At 49.5% G+C, this 15,653-nt stretch overlaps 1 protein-coding gene across 1 annotated transcript; it reads right to left on the bottom strand.

Annotated features, from left to right (window-relative positions):
* Positions 1–4,102: 4,102 nt before the first annotated feature.
* FAM234A (family with sequence similarity 234 member A) lies at positions 4,103–15,338 on the bottom strand (the record flags this gene model as incomplete). The annotated part of the gene is made up of 11 exons (XM_079542676.1): positions 4,103–4,314; positions 4,442–4,544; positions 5,372–5,524; positions 5,957–6,035; positions 6,258–6,398; positions 6,748–6,886; positions 7,351–7,480; positions 9,573–9,703; positions 13,410–13,592; positions 13,894–14,010; positions 15,074–15,338. 11 exons carry the CDS (start codon positions 15,336–15,338, stop codon positions 4,103–4,105), a joined length of 1,653 nt encoding a protein of 550 aa, XP_079398802.1.
* Positions 15,339–15,653: the final 315 nt, after the last annotated feature.

Genomic DNA, 15,653 nt, shown 5'->3' with positions numbered 1-15,653 from the left:
GTGCTGGGGAAGCTGCAGGAGCCCAGTGGTGGGATGGAACCTGGGACCTCAGTGCTGGCAGCCACGGGGCAGTGACAGATGGTGCCACGCTCCAGGAGACACTGCGTGCTGCACGGCTTCCTCTGGCTTGATCCAAATCCAAGCCCTGGAGAGAGATTTTCATGCTGATGGACTGCAGCAGGAATCTGGGGTGTAAAAGCAGGTCAGCGAGTCCCAGGCAGGGGGAAGGGACGGGCCAGCCCAGCTCTGTTACCTAATTGCTTTTGCAGGGTCCAGCATCCTCACTGCTGCAGCAGGAGAGCCAGGGGTCTGCAGTGCCACCCCAGAGGTGCATTTGCAAGGACCGCTCTTCAGAGTGGCTCTAAGGGGCCAAGAGGCCCTTTTTTTCCAGCAGCACGGTGCTCCTCTCTGCCAGAAGGGAAGAGCAACCTCTTCAGTATCAGCTCACATTCTTCCTGCTCACCTCTGGCCTGACACCAGCACAGCTGGCTGGGCTGGCACATCCCAGCTGCTCCCTGGGGTTACACGGTGCTCAGGGTAAGCGTGAGCTTTTTCCCTGGAAAGGTGATGGAACAGCTTGTACTGGATGTCATCTCCAGACAACTGGAAGAAGAGGAGGTTATCAGGAATAGTCAGCACGGGTTCACAAGGGGGAGGTCGTGCTTGACCAACCTGGTAGCCTTCTATGATGTTGTCTCTGGCTGGGTGGATGGGGGGAGAGCAGTGGATGTAGTCTACCTTGATTTCAGCAAGGCATTTGATACTGTCCCCCACGACATCCTTATAACAAAGCTGAGGAAGTGTGGGATAGATGAGTGGACAGTGAGGTGGGTTGAGAACTGGCTGACTGGCAGAGCGCAGAGGGTCGTTGTTGGTGGTGCAGAGTCCGGTTGGAGGCCTGTAAGCAGCGGTGTTCCTCAGGGGTCTGTGCTGGGTCCGGTCTTGTTCAACATCTTCATCAATGACCTTGATGAGGGGATAATGGCCACCCTCAGCAAGTTTGCTGATGATACGAAGTTGGGAGGATTGGCTGACACGCCTGAAGGCTGTGCTGCCATTCAGCAAGACCTGGATAGGCTGGAGAGCTGGGCAGAAAAAAACCGGATGAGGTTTAACAAAAGCAAGTGTAGAGTCTTGCATCTGGGGAAGAATAATTGCATGCACCAGTACAGGTTGGGGGATGAGCTGCTGGAGGGGAGCTCTGCGGAAAGGGACCTGGGTGTCCTGGTGGATGACAGGTTGGCCATGAGCCAGCAGTGTGCCCTTGTAGCCAAAAAGGCCAATGGCTTACTGGGGTGCATTAAAAAGAGCGTGTCCAGCAGGTCGAGGGAGGTGATCCTCCCCCTCTACTCTGCCCTGGTGAGGCCTCATCTGGAGCACTGCGTCCAGTTCTGGGCTCCCCAGTACAAAAAAGACAAGGATCTCTTGGAAAGAGTCCAGCGGAGGGCCACAAAGATGGTGAAGGGCCTGGAGCATCTCTCCTATGAGGAAAGGCTGAGTGAGCTGGGTCTGTTCAGCCTTGAGAAAAGAAGACTGAGAGGGGACCTGATCCAGGTCTATAAATATCTAAGGTGTGGGGGGCAGAATGGCGAGGCCAGACTGTTTTCAGTGGTGAGTGGAGACAGGACAAGGGGAAACGGCCGGAAACTGCAGCATAGGAAGTTCCGCACAAACATGCGCAAGAACTTCTTTACAGTGAGGTGACGGAGCACTGCAACAGGCTGCCCAGGGAGGTGGTGGAGTCTCCTTCTCTGGAGATGTTCAAGACCTGCCTGGATGCCTACCTGTGTGACCTGGTATAGGGAACTGCTTTGGCGGGGGGGTTGGACTCGATGATTTCTGGAGGTCCCTTCCAACCCCTACAATTCTGTGATTCTGTGATTCTGTGAGCACCAGAACAAAGGGGAGAGGCAGGCACCCACCTGCACAGGTGGGAGCATCACCAGGACACCGGGTCCCTCCCACAGAAGGGGTTTTTTGCCTTTGGGAAGTCACACTCCATTCTTGCATAACTTCGGCTCTTCGTCAGCAGCAACAACAGAAGCAGGGCACCATTTACAAACAATGCAAAAGAGGATTTATTGAAACCATTACAGTTAGACCAAGTCCTATACAGCACAATTTGCAATAAGTTAAAGAACCCAACAGTCTTAGTGTTAAAAAACACACTAATGCATAACACAGTGATATAATGCCATCATCACCCATCTGAGTTATTGAATCAAGGCACAAAGTCATTCATTAAATACTGCGGAAAACAATTACACAGGGAAAGAAGCTGGAAAAAGGACTTGTTAAGAAGGTGCTGGTTTGGCACTGATTCATTTAGTTGAGCTGCCACAGGGAACTCTGGGTCTCCAAAGTATTTGGAAACACAAACGGACAACTTAAAGCCAGAAAAGCCCCCCAGAACTGAAAACCCAGCATTCCTAAGGGACGTTCAGTGTTACCGACTGGAAAAGTCAGGTCTGAGTTGAGAGCTGAGGATGAAGGACAGTGTCATTCCAATGAGAATACAGCCCAGGTACGTTGCTCCCACCCACAGAACTGCAGTGGGACCCGACCTGCAGCACTCAGCCCTGGGCCACGGTGCAGGCGCATCCTTCAGGCAGCCCCAGGGCCACCTGACAGCAGCACCAGGTGCCCACTCCAAGCACTAAACAGAGATGTTCCTAAGGGTGCAAACTCCACCACGCTAAGCTGTGCGTTTTCTGCCCGCCTTCTTCTCAGCAATCAAAGGGACACCAGTGTATAAACTGTGGTTGTGTCTCAGTGCAGCTGGTGCAGGGACAGCAGCTTTCAGGACCAGGCAGCCTACTCAAAATCTTTTCCAGGCTTTGCATGTTGCTTCTGCAGCCTGCACTGGTGCCCAGCAGGGCATACATCTCACCATGAAAAGCCTCCAAGTGAGACATCACCTCCACACAGCAACCCATTCTCTCTCTGGGGACACCAGGCTGGCCCCTGAGAGCCAGCAACCTGGAGTTCCTCACCCAGCATCACTTCAACCCGGGGCGAGGAGGCAGCACACAGCTCTCCACAGAGCTGTGCTGCATAAATAGCTCCTGTAGTTTCACCAAGTCTTGCAACACGCTCACCTCCTGGCACAGGGGACCATACTCAGATGGGCACCACAGCAGCTGTAAGGTTGCAGGAGCATTTGCAGGACAGCTGGCATTGCCACTGTGGAACAGGACTCCCAGGAACAGCAAGCCAAGCTCCCAGGAAAGGTTAAAGTGCAATTCCACTGTTAAAAAAATGGCCTAGATCCTCTTGCACCTTGAAACCAAGAGGAGAGGTGATGTCCGTACCTGCGGGGACCAGTCAGCCTAGGCTGGTTTTCATATCCCCTATAAACACAACGAGGTGAGGGGAAAGTTGGTGCATAAGTCAGGTAGGAGACCAGCTCCCTTTTGGTGTCACCAGTGCTGCACAGCCTGGCCGGAAAGGAAGTAGCACAGAAAACACAGGCAGGCTTGTGACTGCAGGGGGAGGCACACTGCTCTTAGGAGAAAAGGTCATTTTCTAAGTAGAATGACACTTCAATCTGCGTTCTTCTGCTGGCCCAGGTAAGACCTAGCCCAGTCATAAGGCTGGAGTCTAGCACTACACATACCCACTACTGAAGCAGGGGCCCAAATTCAGGAGAGTGTAACTGTGATCAGCCTGCAGCCAAGCAGCCAGGACAGCTGACTCAGAAAGGAAACCTAACACCACACACAGAAGCTCCACTTCTCATGCAAGCACCCAAGAAACAATCAGTGCAGGCATCCCCAGAGAGCATGTTTTCCTCCACCTACAGACTGAGCCAGCACAGTTTTGTGGGCACAAAAAAATGAAGGGGAAAGCCCTCATCCCTGAGCTCATGACACTTCAGTGGTGGCCAAGCACTGAAGTCCCATCAGCTCTGACAACGGATGCACTGGCAGCTGCTCCCTCATCCTGGGCATACCCAGGCAGTGGGGGGTGCTTCCCTGCCAGCCATGCTTTGGTTTGCGGATCGACAAAGGCAGCTTCCCATTTGAATCCACGATCTGGGTTTGCTAAGAGCACTGCTGCAGAGGAGAAGCAGCCTGCAGACTCTCCTGGTCTCCTGGCAAGCTCACGCTCTGCTGTGGTACCGCATCCTGTAAAGGCGGTCACGGATGTACTGCTCACTGTCCACAGCCACCTGGCTCAGCCAGATCACTCTGCTCTCAGAGACGTCCTCCTTCAGCTTACGCTTCATCACAGACACCAGCCCAGGCTCCTCGCCGGGCTGAGGCCCCCTCACCAGCACATAGCAGGCGTGACGGCTGCGCTCGAACAGCGTGGCTGTAACAGAGCAGAAGGAACAGCCCAGCATAAGATGGCTGCCACGAGCCCAGCACCACGCGCCCAGCATCCTGGAGGCAGCAGCAGGAGTCCTCCTGCACCTCCTTGCCAAAGGGGGAGAACTCACCATTGAAGGCAATTATCTGATCTGTGCTGTTGCGGAGCTCCAACAGGACGTTAGTGTAGGAAGGATGGAAAAGATACAGCTTCTGTAGAGGAGCTGCTGACGTCTGTAACCAACAAGACATGCTCAGAACACAGTCATCCCAAATACCAGGCTCAGCCATTATTTCATGTTCAACAGAGTGCATCCAGTCGGTTACCTGTGCATGGCCAACATAACAGTGCTGGCATTTTATTGCCTGCTTGGTGCCTGACCGTCCTGCGAACAACAGGCCTGTCTGCTGTGTGCAAGAGACACATTTGCCCCAAGGCTGACAAACTCAGCAAGAAAAGCACAGGAAGTTCAGCTGGTGTTCAGGCATCCTCCAAGACGCAAACTGTCACCACCACTGCCAGCCACTGCTCCAGCAAGGCTCTGTCACACAGCTGAGCAGCACGCAAGGGCCACCAGACACTGCCTTGGAGCACAGAGGGGACATTAATGTGGCCACGAGACATCACTGCGTGCAGTACTATTGCAGAAGCTGCAGGTCAAACAGCAGCAGATTCAGAGGTACTAAGCCAGCAGCCTCTCAACTCAAATACAGCAGCACACGGAGGCAAGGCAATGGGCAATCCAGTGCCTTTGCTCACACAGACAATAAGTCCATTTTCTCTATGCAGCCAGGCTGAGGATGATGAATGTTGCTGGTGCCACACTAGCTGCTAGCAGGAACACTGCCATGGACACTGTGAGGACCAGCACAGACCAGAGCACATGCCTGCCACATGTAGACCAGGCTGATCAGAGACTGTGGATAGTCCACAGTCTGCACAGAATGATGCAGTTAGGGGAACACAAGGAACTGAATGTGAATACTGGGAAAACGGGGTGGCTTCAGACAATTCTGACTCTGAGTCCAGAAAAAAGCAGCCACTCAGCAGCACTACTCACCGTTTCATTTCCTGCTACTTGGTATTCACCCCAGATGAGGAAGGTGGACCGATGATCAGCAGTAGAAAGTGTGGCTGGCCTGGGGCTCTTTGCTCTAGAGTTCAGCTTCAGCTCCCATTGGACTGCTCCAGATCTACCCTCAACAATCATAACCTAGCAGGGAAGAAAGAAAAGGAACACGTATCAAAGAGCTCCGTGAGCTGCGAGTAAGAGGTCAAGGCAGCTGTCTCTGTCCCACACTGTCTAAAGGAACAAGTATCTGACACACGGGAAGACAAGGAGACACCTGAAGCTGAGCTTCTACTTGATCACAGAGCTGTGAGACCTGGGGTGGACCACGTTAGAGTGGAGTCACAAGTCTCGCAAGTTATTTCAAGAGGTTCAAAGCTCTGTCATCGAAGTCACTTGCTGAGAATTAAAGTGTCTGGGCTGCCTTCAGTAGCTTCTTAAAAGAGATCATTTTCCAGCCAAAAGCCTTCTAAAATCAGCTGGAGGCAGCACATCATACCAGCTGCCCTCGACAAAATGTCTGCTTCAGCTGAGACATGCAGAGAAAAAGGAAGTTAAAAGGAAGAGCTTTCAAACCTTTTTCCTGTTGGGTCCGATCTCACTCTCAAGGACAACATCAAGAACATCAGGTTTGTAGTAACCAAGCAGTGGCTCACTAAGAGAAAGGAGGAGAAAGGACAGATCACAACACAACCTAACAGCTTGTGCATACCCTGTTCTTTCAGAGCAGCTTCCATCCTCACCGAAAAAAACCCTGATAAAAGACTCAACTGCTACATCGCAGGCTTTTATGTTTCAAATAAAAAACAGCATCTGCCAGGAGCACTGCAGCTGGAAGCCTGGGAATGCCGTACAGAACCCACATGGGTAACATTACCTCATGACACGGGACACGTTGAGGGTCCACAGTGTCTGAAGATTTTGTGCACTGATCAGCACGGCCACCTCTGAGCTCACAACCAGGATGTTCTCCCGCGATCTGCCAGGAATTTTTGCCAGGTAACGAATGTCTCCAGTGCTGAACAGGAACAGAAAATGGGTTATGCTTCCTAGACTGGGAATGTTTGTTCTTCGTGGTCTTTGTTTTGGGGAGGGACTCCTTTCAAGTTCTTTTCTCCTGCACATTAAGAGTCAGAAACTCATTCTAACAGGCAGGGAAGTCAAGCAGGGCTGGGAGCTGAAGCACCAGGTTCTGCAGATGCCACACACTGGATAAGTTGCCAGAGGTGCAAGTCATGTTCCAATTGCACTCACATACAAAATCCCAACCTGCTTCCCCTCCATTACTGTATGGGCAGTCAGGACAGAACAAAGGCAGGAACATCAGAACCCTCCAACCCACCAGCAGACAAGATCCAAGACCAAACCTGAGAGTGGTCAGGCGGTGAGTGGTGTGCTCCATGTTCTTCTCCCACTGAGGATCTTGCTCAAGGCCAGGAAGCTTAATTTCCATCCCAGTTGCTGCACTGTAGAGATCTTTCAGGGAATACGCATAGAGAGAGTTGGCTGCATAAAGAAAGAAGAGCAAAAAAGAGGGAGAAAAGTTATCCTGTGCTTGCTCCAAGTGCTACAGATTTCCAGATCATGTCTGAAGTGGATCTGGCAGATGAACAACAAACTGCATTTTTAGGGTTTGTATCTCAGAGCTGTAGCTGTATCTTGAGACTGAAACCTGCTTTTGAACACGTTCAGCATCTTACCTGTTCACAACCCATGAGTTCCACAGGAATCATGGCTATGTAAATGACTGTCTAAAACCTACATCCTCAACATTTTTAGTATGAAATTACTACAGTATGTATAACTTCAGTTTCAGCAGAAGTCCCTCCTTCTCTTGACCTCAGATATCTCCCTTGCTGCTCGAAACAGGACATAGATTTGAGAATGTAAAACACTGCTTCCAACAACTCTTCAGTAATTAACACATCACAGTTATAACCATTCTTTCAGACTCAAGTCCTACTCAGTACCTGTACAGAAAAGGAAGTAGTGGGAGGAGCCTGGGCTCAGCATGACGTAACGAGCTTCCCCATCCACATTCAGGCTTCCAGTGGAGCCGATCTGTTTGCCATTTTTTCCTGAATGGATGAAGGTCTTAATCTACACAGGGATGGGATTAAAAACAAACAAAAAAGGGTTAAAGTTGCATCACTCCGAATGCAGCATTCTCACCGTGTTCTCTCGCAGTGCCTGCAGGAAGCACTGTGCAGACCAGCCAGCACAGCTCCTTCTGTCCTTGCAGGCCTGCCAAAAGCAGGGGGACCCAAGTTCTTGCCACAGAGTAGCTCTGCTACTATTTTTAGTGCCCTAAAACCACCCTTCTAAAGCTGTTGCCAGTTCACTGAGACTAAAAATAATTAAAAAAAAGCTGCCAGGTTTCTTTATAGTCTCTTAGTGCAGGGATCAGAGCAACAGAATCCACACAACACTTCACCCAAGAGAAAAAAGGGTAGAGTCAAGATGAAACTTAAGAGTGGGCAAGAGGTGTGATCTGGGGGAAGCACAGCACACTAGGACAGCATCTCGTAGGGGTGCTGAGTCAGGCAAGAACAGAGAGCTTCCCTCTTCCTTGAGCAGGACTGACAGGAGAGCAAAGACAATCTGCTGCTCTTCAGGTGACTCTGGGTAAGTGAACAAGGGGTAGAGTTTGCTGGGGAGGAGAGCAGCACATTTACCAGCTGCTCCCAGCCTCTCATTTGGGAGGGTACACACATCAGCACTTACTGAACAGCTTCACCTTTACTGGCAAGCACGGGTGCAGCAGCTGCCCCAGGACAGAACCAACCAATGGCACTCATGCAGTCAGGGAGAATACACAGCACCTTACTTAGGGCACTGCTTCATATCTCTGTGAGGTGCTACAGCCAAGGTATCCTGAAATAAATCTGATTTTCCAGGATGTGTCTGTGCTGAAGCTTGCAGCAGGCAGGGGTCAGTGAGACTTAGCAGAAACTTCCATCTAATCCCCTACCTCCCAAGCACCCAGAGGCTTCCCCATACCCTGCTCAATGCTCTGCCATTTCAGGAAACACGAGTAAAGATCACATTCAACTTCAGCTCTTGGCAGCAACAAAGTCAGGAACTTTAAGGACCGAATCTCCCTTTGGAAGAGACTGCCTTTCCTAGCTGCAGAGCTGCCCTCAGGCTCCCCACAGTTTGTGCCATGTCTCAACGCACAGTGTACTTTTACTTGAGTTGAGAGAGTGCCTGCCAAGTCCCAAGGGAGGGAGGGAGGGAAGGGTTTCATACCAAAACATCCAGAAAGGTTAAACAAAAAACAAATCATCCAGCAGTTTAGCAGAACAGAGACTGCTTTCAAACATGTCCTGGCTGCCTAAGATTAAAAGAAAAACAAAAGTCTTGAGATAACTGGGATAGGAAAAGCAGCGAGGAAAGGAAACAGAAGAGAAATGTAGGAGTTGGAGGGGATAGAATTTCTGATGATTCTGGCAACAACAATGCCTCTGAAAGCAGAACTCAATCTGCTTATAGTGCTCTGGTGTGGGGACACACGGCCCCTGTTCCTCCCACGAGCCTTGCTACAAGGAAACTACAACTTCTGCGTGCAGGTGCACATGCAGGTGATGCACATCACTCGGTTATGGATGTGGACGGATTGTGATGAAAACATTTTTAGCTACCTCACTTCTTCCCTTCTAAGAAGTGGGGAAAAGCAATATTGGAAAAGAGAAATGGCAACTAACAGCAATTTCACTAAGTGAACCCAAGTCAGAACTAATCAGCACAGCGACAGCAGGAAGAGAGCTGAGCAAAGCAGGCAAAGCACAGCCATGGAAGGTACCAGGAAGACCAGTGGTTGTACAGAGGCACTGGCTGTCAGACACGCTTTGATCCAGGAGCCAAAGCTGTCAGGGTTTGTTCACTTCCACTTCTCTGAGCATGGCCATAGAAAACTGCAAGCTCATCTTGCCCAGGTGCTCTCCATACACAGCCTGGGAGGAACACAGACTGAAAAGGGAGATGGTTCCTGTCTGGTTCTCTTCTTAAGCCATAGAACACTTGCACTGATTTGGGAGTACATTTCTGCAGCGTGGGAAAGAACCTCCCTCAAACACAGACATCAGAGGCCTCTGGGCACTTCCTTTGCAATCTGCAGGACTGAAACAAACAGCATTCCTGCCTTGCCCTGCAGTCTGGTCACAGGGCTTAGCGTAGCTTCACAGTGACATACCTTATCTCCTGCAGCAATAAAGATTATCAGGTCCTGAACTCCATCGCCATCCACATCAGGAATCACTGACAAGGGAGTCAGCACAGTGTAATTAGCTCCAAAGTCACTGGACTGTTTCCACTGAACTTCCCCTAGAAAAGAAGTTATTGGGAAATGCTCACTGAAAAGCACTTCAGGTTGAAAGGCTTTAAAACACTCTTGTTCCTCAAAGCACTTTGCAGCAGTCACTCACAGACAGCCCATCAGCGCTGCAAGGCAGCCACAATTACGCTCATCATGGGGTATTTCTGCATTTCAAATGAGACCCAGAATCCACAACTCCAGCCCTTACTGGAAAGCAATTCCAGCTGCCTGCATACAGGCTCAAGTCCATCAGCCAGGCACAAAGAACAGCTTGCTTTCAATGCCTCAGGTTAAGACATTTTCCTTTGTGTTCAGTGCACAGAAAATCCTTTCCAGCTCTCTAAAACCTTGATTCTGTCTACTTAAATTCGTGCAGGCATTCTAAAGACCACAAAGAAGCTGAATTCTGATCACAGCATTTATGGCTACTTCCAGCAGCACGTTTTACTGCAACCTGACTCCTGCAGAAGCTCCCGGGGCACTCACAGCTCAGCCTGCACCCCTCCTGTCTCCCTGGTTGGAAGAGCACAGCTCTTCAGACAGTTCTGTCCCTCAGCTGCTTGTCAATGCAGGTAGCACAGCTTTGGCTGCACTCAGATGCACTCTGCCCAGGGCTGCTGGCGACTTTCCAGACCCTGACAAGAGGAATTTGCAGCAGTATTTGCTGAGAGATTGCTGTGGCTTTGTGCTTTTTCTTTTTCAAGGAAGACTTAAGTGCCTAACCAGGTGCTCTGAGGGGAAATGCTTAACCAGCCCCTTTGAACTGCATCCCACGCAGCCATCCTCAGTTCAGGAATGCAAAATAATCCTGTTCTTTGTAGGCAGAAAGAAGTGAGGGCCAAGGAATGACTGCCCCACGCTGCCTGCAGTCATTTAAGGCAGGCTGCATTGCCAGTGAGATTCCTCCCCAGCTTCTACTGAAATACTGAGGAAAAAAACAAACGTGCCTTTGTTGTTAGACCAGGAGATATGGAATAGAAAAATGCCCCCCCGGAAATAAGGGGGAGGCAAACAATTCCACCCCTAAAAACAAGCAAACAAACAAACAAAAAAACCCAAGCAGCCAAAACTACAAAGAGTTTAAGTTTTAAATAACTACATCCTACAAGTATAAATAATATATAAACTATCACTATAAATAACTGGCTTCAGTATAGCCCAAAGCTCCATCAGTAGATCAGGCTGCTGAAATTCATATTTTGATGCATAATGCTCAATTCTGTGCTGGTTAGACTGTGAAAAGAGTTGTAGATAAAGGTGTTTTACTCCCTTGAAAAAGTCTGCTTTAACAAACTCGTAGTGGTAACTGAGACAGCTTCAACACAAAGGGATTAAGGAGCTCACATGGTCTAACACAGCCCCCAAGGAGCACCAACTGTGAATCCAACTCCACCTTGCCCTGCTAATTGGAGATCTGACTGCTCTCCCTCACAGTCCAGGATCACAGCAAAAGCACAGCAATGTAAGCCAACAAGACAAGTGCCTAGATGCTAAATCCAGCCTGAGTGAAGGGTTGTGGTTTGGTTTGGAAGGAATAATAAAATTAGGACTTCAAAACTTCCATGGCTGAGTGCAACTCTCACTCCAAGGAACTGCAAAGTGAAGGGCCAGGATTGCTTGCTTCGTTCTGGATGAGTGCACAGCCCATCACTGTGCTTTCCCAGCCTGCAGCTCGTACACTGCCTGAGATGAAGGCAGGTCTTTTGTACAGAGCACTGTCAGACCTCTCTGCCACGTCCCTGCCCGCTTGTTTACTGAACACCTTTGAGTTCCCAGCCCTCTGCACACAGCAGATATGCAGAAAGATAAAAGAAGAACCGTGAGGGGAAACAGCCATTCTTTGTGAAGTCTTGAGTGATAAGCAGCAAAACAGATTTACTTCTAGTCACACACTCTGCAGGCTGAAGAGCCTTGGTTTATTCCATGATTTCTTCCACTGAAGAAATGACACCAGACCCATTCCCAGGGCTCATACACAGGTAAAGGCAGAAGCTGCCACCACACACCCAGCCCTGTTCTTCCTAGGGATGCTGGTTTCGGCCGTGGTAGAGGCAGAATACCCAACCACACAGACCTTTGGTTTGCTTTGGAACAGCTGTGTTCCAGATCGCTTGCTTTACCTTCACACAAAGGAATGCTAAGTGTTCCACACAAACAGAAGCACACAAATACCTGTGCCTTCCTTCTCGTTGGCTCATGTCACTTATTCTGGCAACAAAGAAAGCAAGATGTAATACAATTTGAATTGACAGAAAGAGACTAACTGTATCAATCCCACATCAGTCACTCTGAGATTACCTGCCTACCCCGCCTTCAACCTTCCTACAGGCAGAGATTGAAGGCAGAGGTCCCTGGAATCTCACCAACCCATCACCATGATGAATCATTAACAGCTAAAGACCGACCTGACTACTGGTTTTAGTACAACGTGATGAAAGTCAGACTTCACCACCTGAAATACACTTAACCTGATATTTTATTCCAACCTGCCCTCCTATCCCAAAGCAAAAGCCAACTGCACTAAGAAGCTGCTTTTGATCTACTTAGAGCCACAGCATAAAGGTGCCAAAAATGTCAACTGTTGGAGTATTCATTTCTGTATCAGAAGCAATTTTTACCTCTTGCTTTTAATTTATCTGCAGGATGTTCTCCTACCAGGTTGTTCCTGTGACTTGTGGCTTAGCCCAGCTGTTTCTCTACATACACGTGCTGTTTCCTTATGGCTGACTTCAGTTACAAGGCTTTGGCTCAGCAGCCACCTTTCCACGCTTTGACCTAAAAGCAACTACTTCATTAATGTCTATAAATAACCTGTACTAAAGCCTGTTGATGAGAAAAATGGTGCTAATTATCTCAGTTACTGCAGAAGCTTTCCAGCTGACTACGGGTTCATGTGCTGTTCCAGCTACACTGGAAATTAAAAGCTTCAATAGCTTTTTCTCAGATCTCTTAGAGCCTTATTTCTTGCTATTTTTCTCTCCCAGTATTTGGAAAATAGGGCGTAAGGGGTGCAATATCAGATAGAGAACAGGATCCTATGCATGCTTCCACGAGAGAGCACACATTGTTTACAGCCTTTGAAACAGCGACCCTCAAAATGGAAATATATCTCAGTCTTCTTCAGAGAGGAAGGCACAACAGACTTGTTCCCACAGAAGCACAGGCATTCTTTATCCTCCCCCCAGCTTTAGGCAGAACGATGAAGAATCTCTTCATCTAGAGGTGTAGAAATGAAGGCTTCCTTTTTTCAGGCAAAATCCCAGGCTACGGACCAGTGAATCCTTCTCCTGTGCACTCTCCCTGATGACTTTCAGATCTCCAATCCCTGTAACTCCATGCTTACTGCCACTGCAGGCACTCCTAACACTTGTTCACAAAGGGCTGAGAAACACCACTGCTTTGTGCCCAGCCCACAAGAGCACCAAGGAACATTCACAGCTGCTGGCTGCTTCTCCCGTTTTAAAAGTTGTCGAAAAGTTGTTCTCGTAATACAGCAGCTGGCACAAAACACCACAGCAGAGTCCAGTCCTTGCAACAGAGAACAGGCAGTTCTCAAGGGCCCAGCCAACAGCTCCAGCAAGGTTTTTCAATGATAAATACTCCGTGTACACTGTCCACGTCACCTCGTGATGTCACTTCAGTGTTCCCAAAGTGCGACAGCCACAAGGTGAGGAATGAAAGTAGTGCTGTTCTGTCATTCTGCCTGCCACCCACCTGTCTGCTGGTCAACTGCAGTCAGTGACACCGGCTGCCCCACCAGCAGGCAGCCCGTGGCCCCTCCGAGCTGCTTGATGCCACACTGCATCCATTCCACCTCCGTGGCAGCAGGCCTCTCCCAGAGCACTCTGCCATTCGTGCCGGACACAGCAGTGATGAAAGCACATGGAGAAGGCAGACCTGCAGAGAAGATGCATCAGAGGGAGTGTGAGCCCTGCCCACATCTGCTACGCTGCACCACCCGGGTGCTGTGCCTCCCCCCAGGCCTCCCCCCACCCTGTTTTCTCTCCCAGAACCACTGCATTTCCCCTTATCTTCATTTCAGTGCTTCAAACTTAATGACACAGAGGAGAACTGACATTATGGGCACTACTCCAACACTGGCACCCACCTCAGGACATCAGCCACGGCAGCCCCATTAATCCCAACTAAAACAAGGAGCAGCCCTTACTACAAGGCCTTCTGCTTCAGAATCAGCTACCTTCATCCAAACAGGAGCTGTTGAAGCTGCTGCTGCCATTGCTGGCTTTGAAAGCAAAGATGACATCTTGCACTTTGTCCTCGTTCACATCTTCTATAGCAAGAAACGGGTAAGCCACTGTAAGAGAGACCAGAAGTCAGGCACTGGTGAGGATTGCCTCAACCATCAGCACAGCTGGCTGCAGCAAAGCACACATTCACAGAGACCCACTCACTGCCTCCAGCTCTGACTGCACGACATCAGGACAAATTGGCTTTTGTATTAACAACCAAAAAAAAAAGGCATCAACATGAGCACTAAGCACTGGCAGTCAGTGCCAAAGGATTATTTGTTTTCATTTGTCATCCCCCGGAGGATTTGTCTCTTTTTATAGCCAGGCGTCCAGAATCTGAACTATGTTTAACAAAAAACAACTCTGGTCTTGGGGTGGGGTTGCTATTCCCAAAATACAGGGGAAAAAAAACCCAAACCAGCCCCAAATACGTAATCTTTCTCACTTTCAGCTGAAAGCAGCCATATATATCTCAAAGTAGCAGAACTTTGGATTTAGGCATTAAAGCATAAAGTTCATCCCAGGTGGGGAGCGCTATCTCTGCAGTTACAGCTTAACCAGCACACAATCACCACACACAAGATTAAAGGCAAGCACTGACAGAAGTGGATGCTGAGTCACCGAGGAGCAGTTCCCAGGTTAAAGAGCCAATTAAAACAACTATAACTTTGTGCAGCTAACAAAATAACAAGATGCAATTGCTCTTCTCTCCTTCCTGTTAGTCACAGAGTATTGCTGGAAAGTCATACTGATAGAGAAAGGATGCCTAATGGTCCCCAAACCAAAGTTCAAACTTCAAGGGAGCACTTCACAGACCCAACTGCAATGCAGATTTACTGCTAGGCACCCTTCCCCATTATTTTCCAAATAAGACTGGTCTGTGAGCTCATCAGTGCTTCACAGCAGCATTTAATTTCTCCATTAGATCCTGCAAACACCTCCTGGAAGGCCACTCCAATTATGACGGGCCATTGCTTATCCAGGCCAGGTGTTCACAGCCCTCACTCCCAAGAGCAGCACCCCTGCAGGCCCAGCTCCAGATCAGCCTTAGGCAGAGTTCAACAATTCCAATTCCTAACCCACAAGGGAACAGGGCCCAAGGTAACTATTCTCCTGCAGCAAACTCACCCGCACTGTCATAGTTTCGGAGCCACGTTCTCTCTGAAACAGGCCTCTCTGGGCACGGAATGATAAAGGAGAAGGCAAACACAATGATCAGACACAAAAACAACGAGACGAAGAAGGCGGCGGTGCGCCAGCGGGAGAGGCGAGACAGCTGCGACGACTGCTTGATGATAATCCTCCTCTCAACAGAGTTCTCATGGTTCTCTTGAGCTTTCACGTCCTCTGTCTTCAGAGGGTGGATCTCAGCTTCTGAGTCTTTGTTATCCATTGCAGCTCACTCATAGGTATTCAGACACCCGTCTCCTCCTTCACCTGCAACAACGGGAAGAAGAGTTAAAGCAGATTTTGGAACGTGGCAAGAAATGCCCAAGTGTTCTGTCACCACCTGATATTCATGCTGGAGACACGGAACGGGAGGTGCCAGGTCACTGCTGTCACACAGCTGGGTGCCAAGCACCTCTGACACCAGACATCTCCTATGCACAGCAGCAGGGAGAGATGGGGACACACAGAAACAGCACCATTTTTTTCTTCAGAGGAGGCAATGAGCTCTGCTAGACCCGGAGCAAGGACAAAGCAGGCC

Source organism: Tetrao urogallus (assembly GCF_951394365.1).
Source record: "Tetrao urogallus genome assembly, chromosome: 15".
Classification (NCBI taxonomy): Eukaryota; Metazoa; Chordata; class Aves; order Galliformes; family Phasianidae; genus Tetrao; species Tetrao urogallus.
Note: the sequence above shows the minus strand (reverse complement) of the source record. Positions and strands in the feature narration are given on the sequence as shown.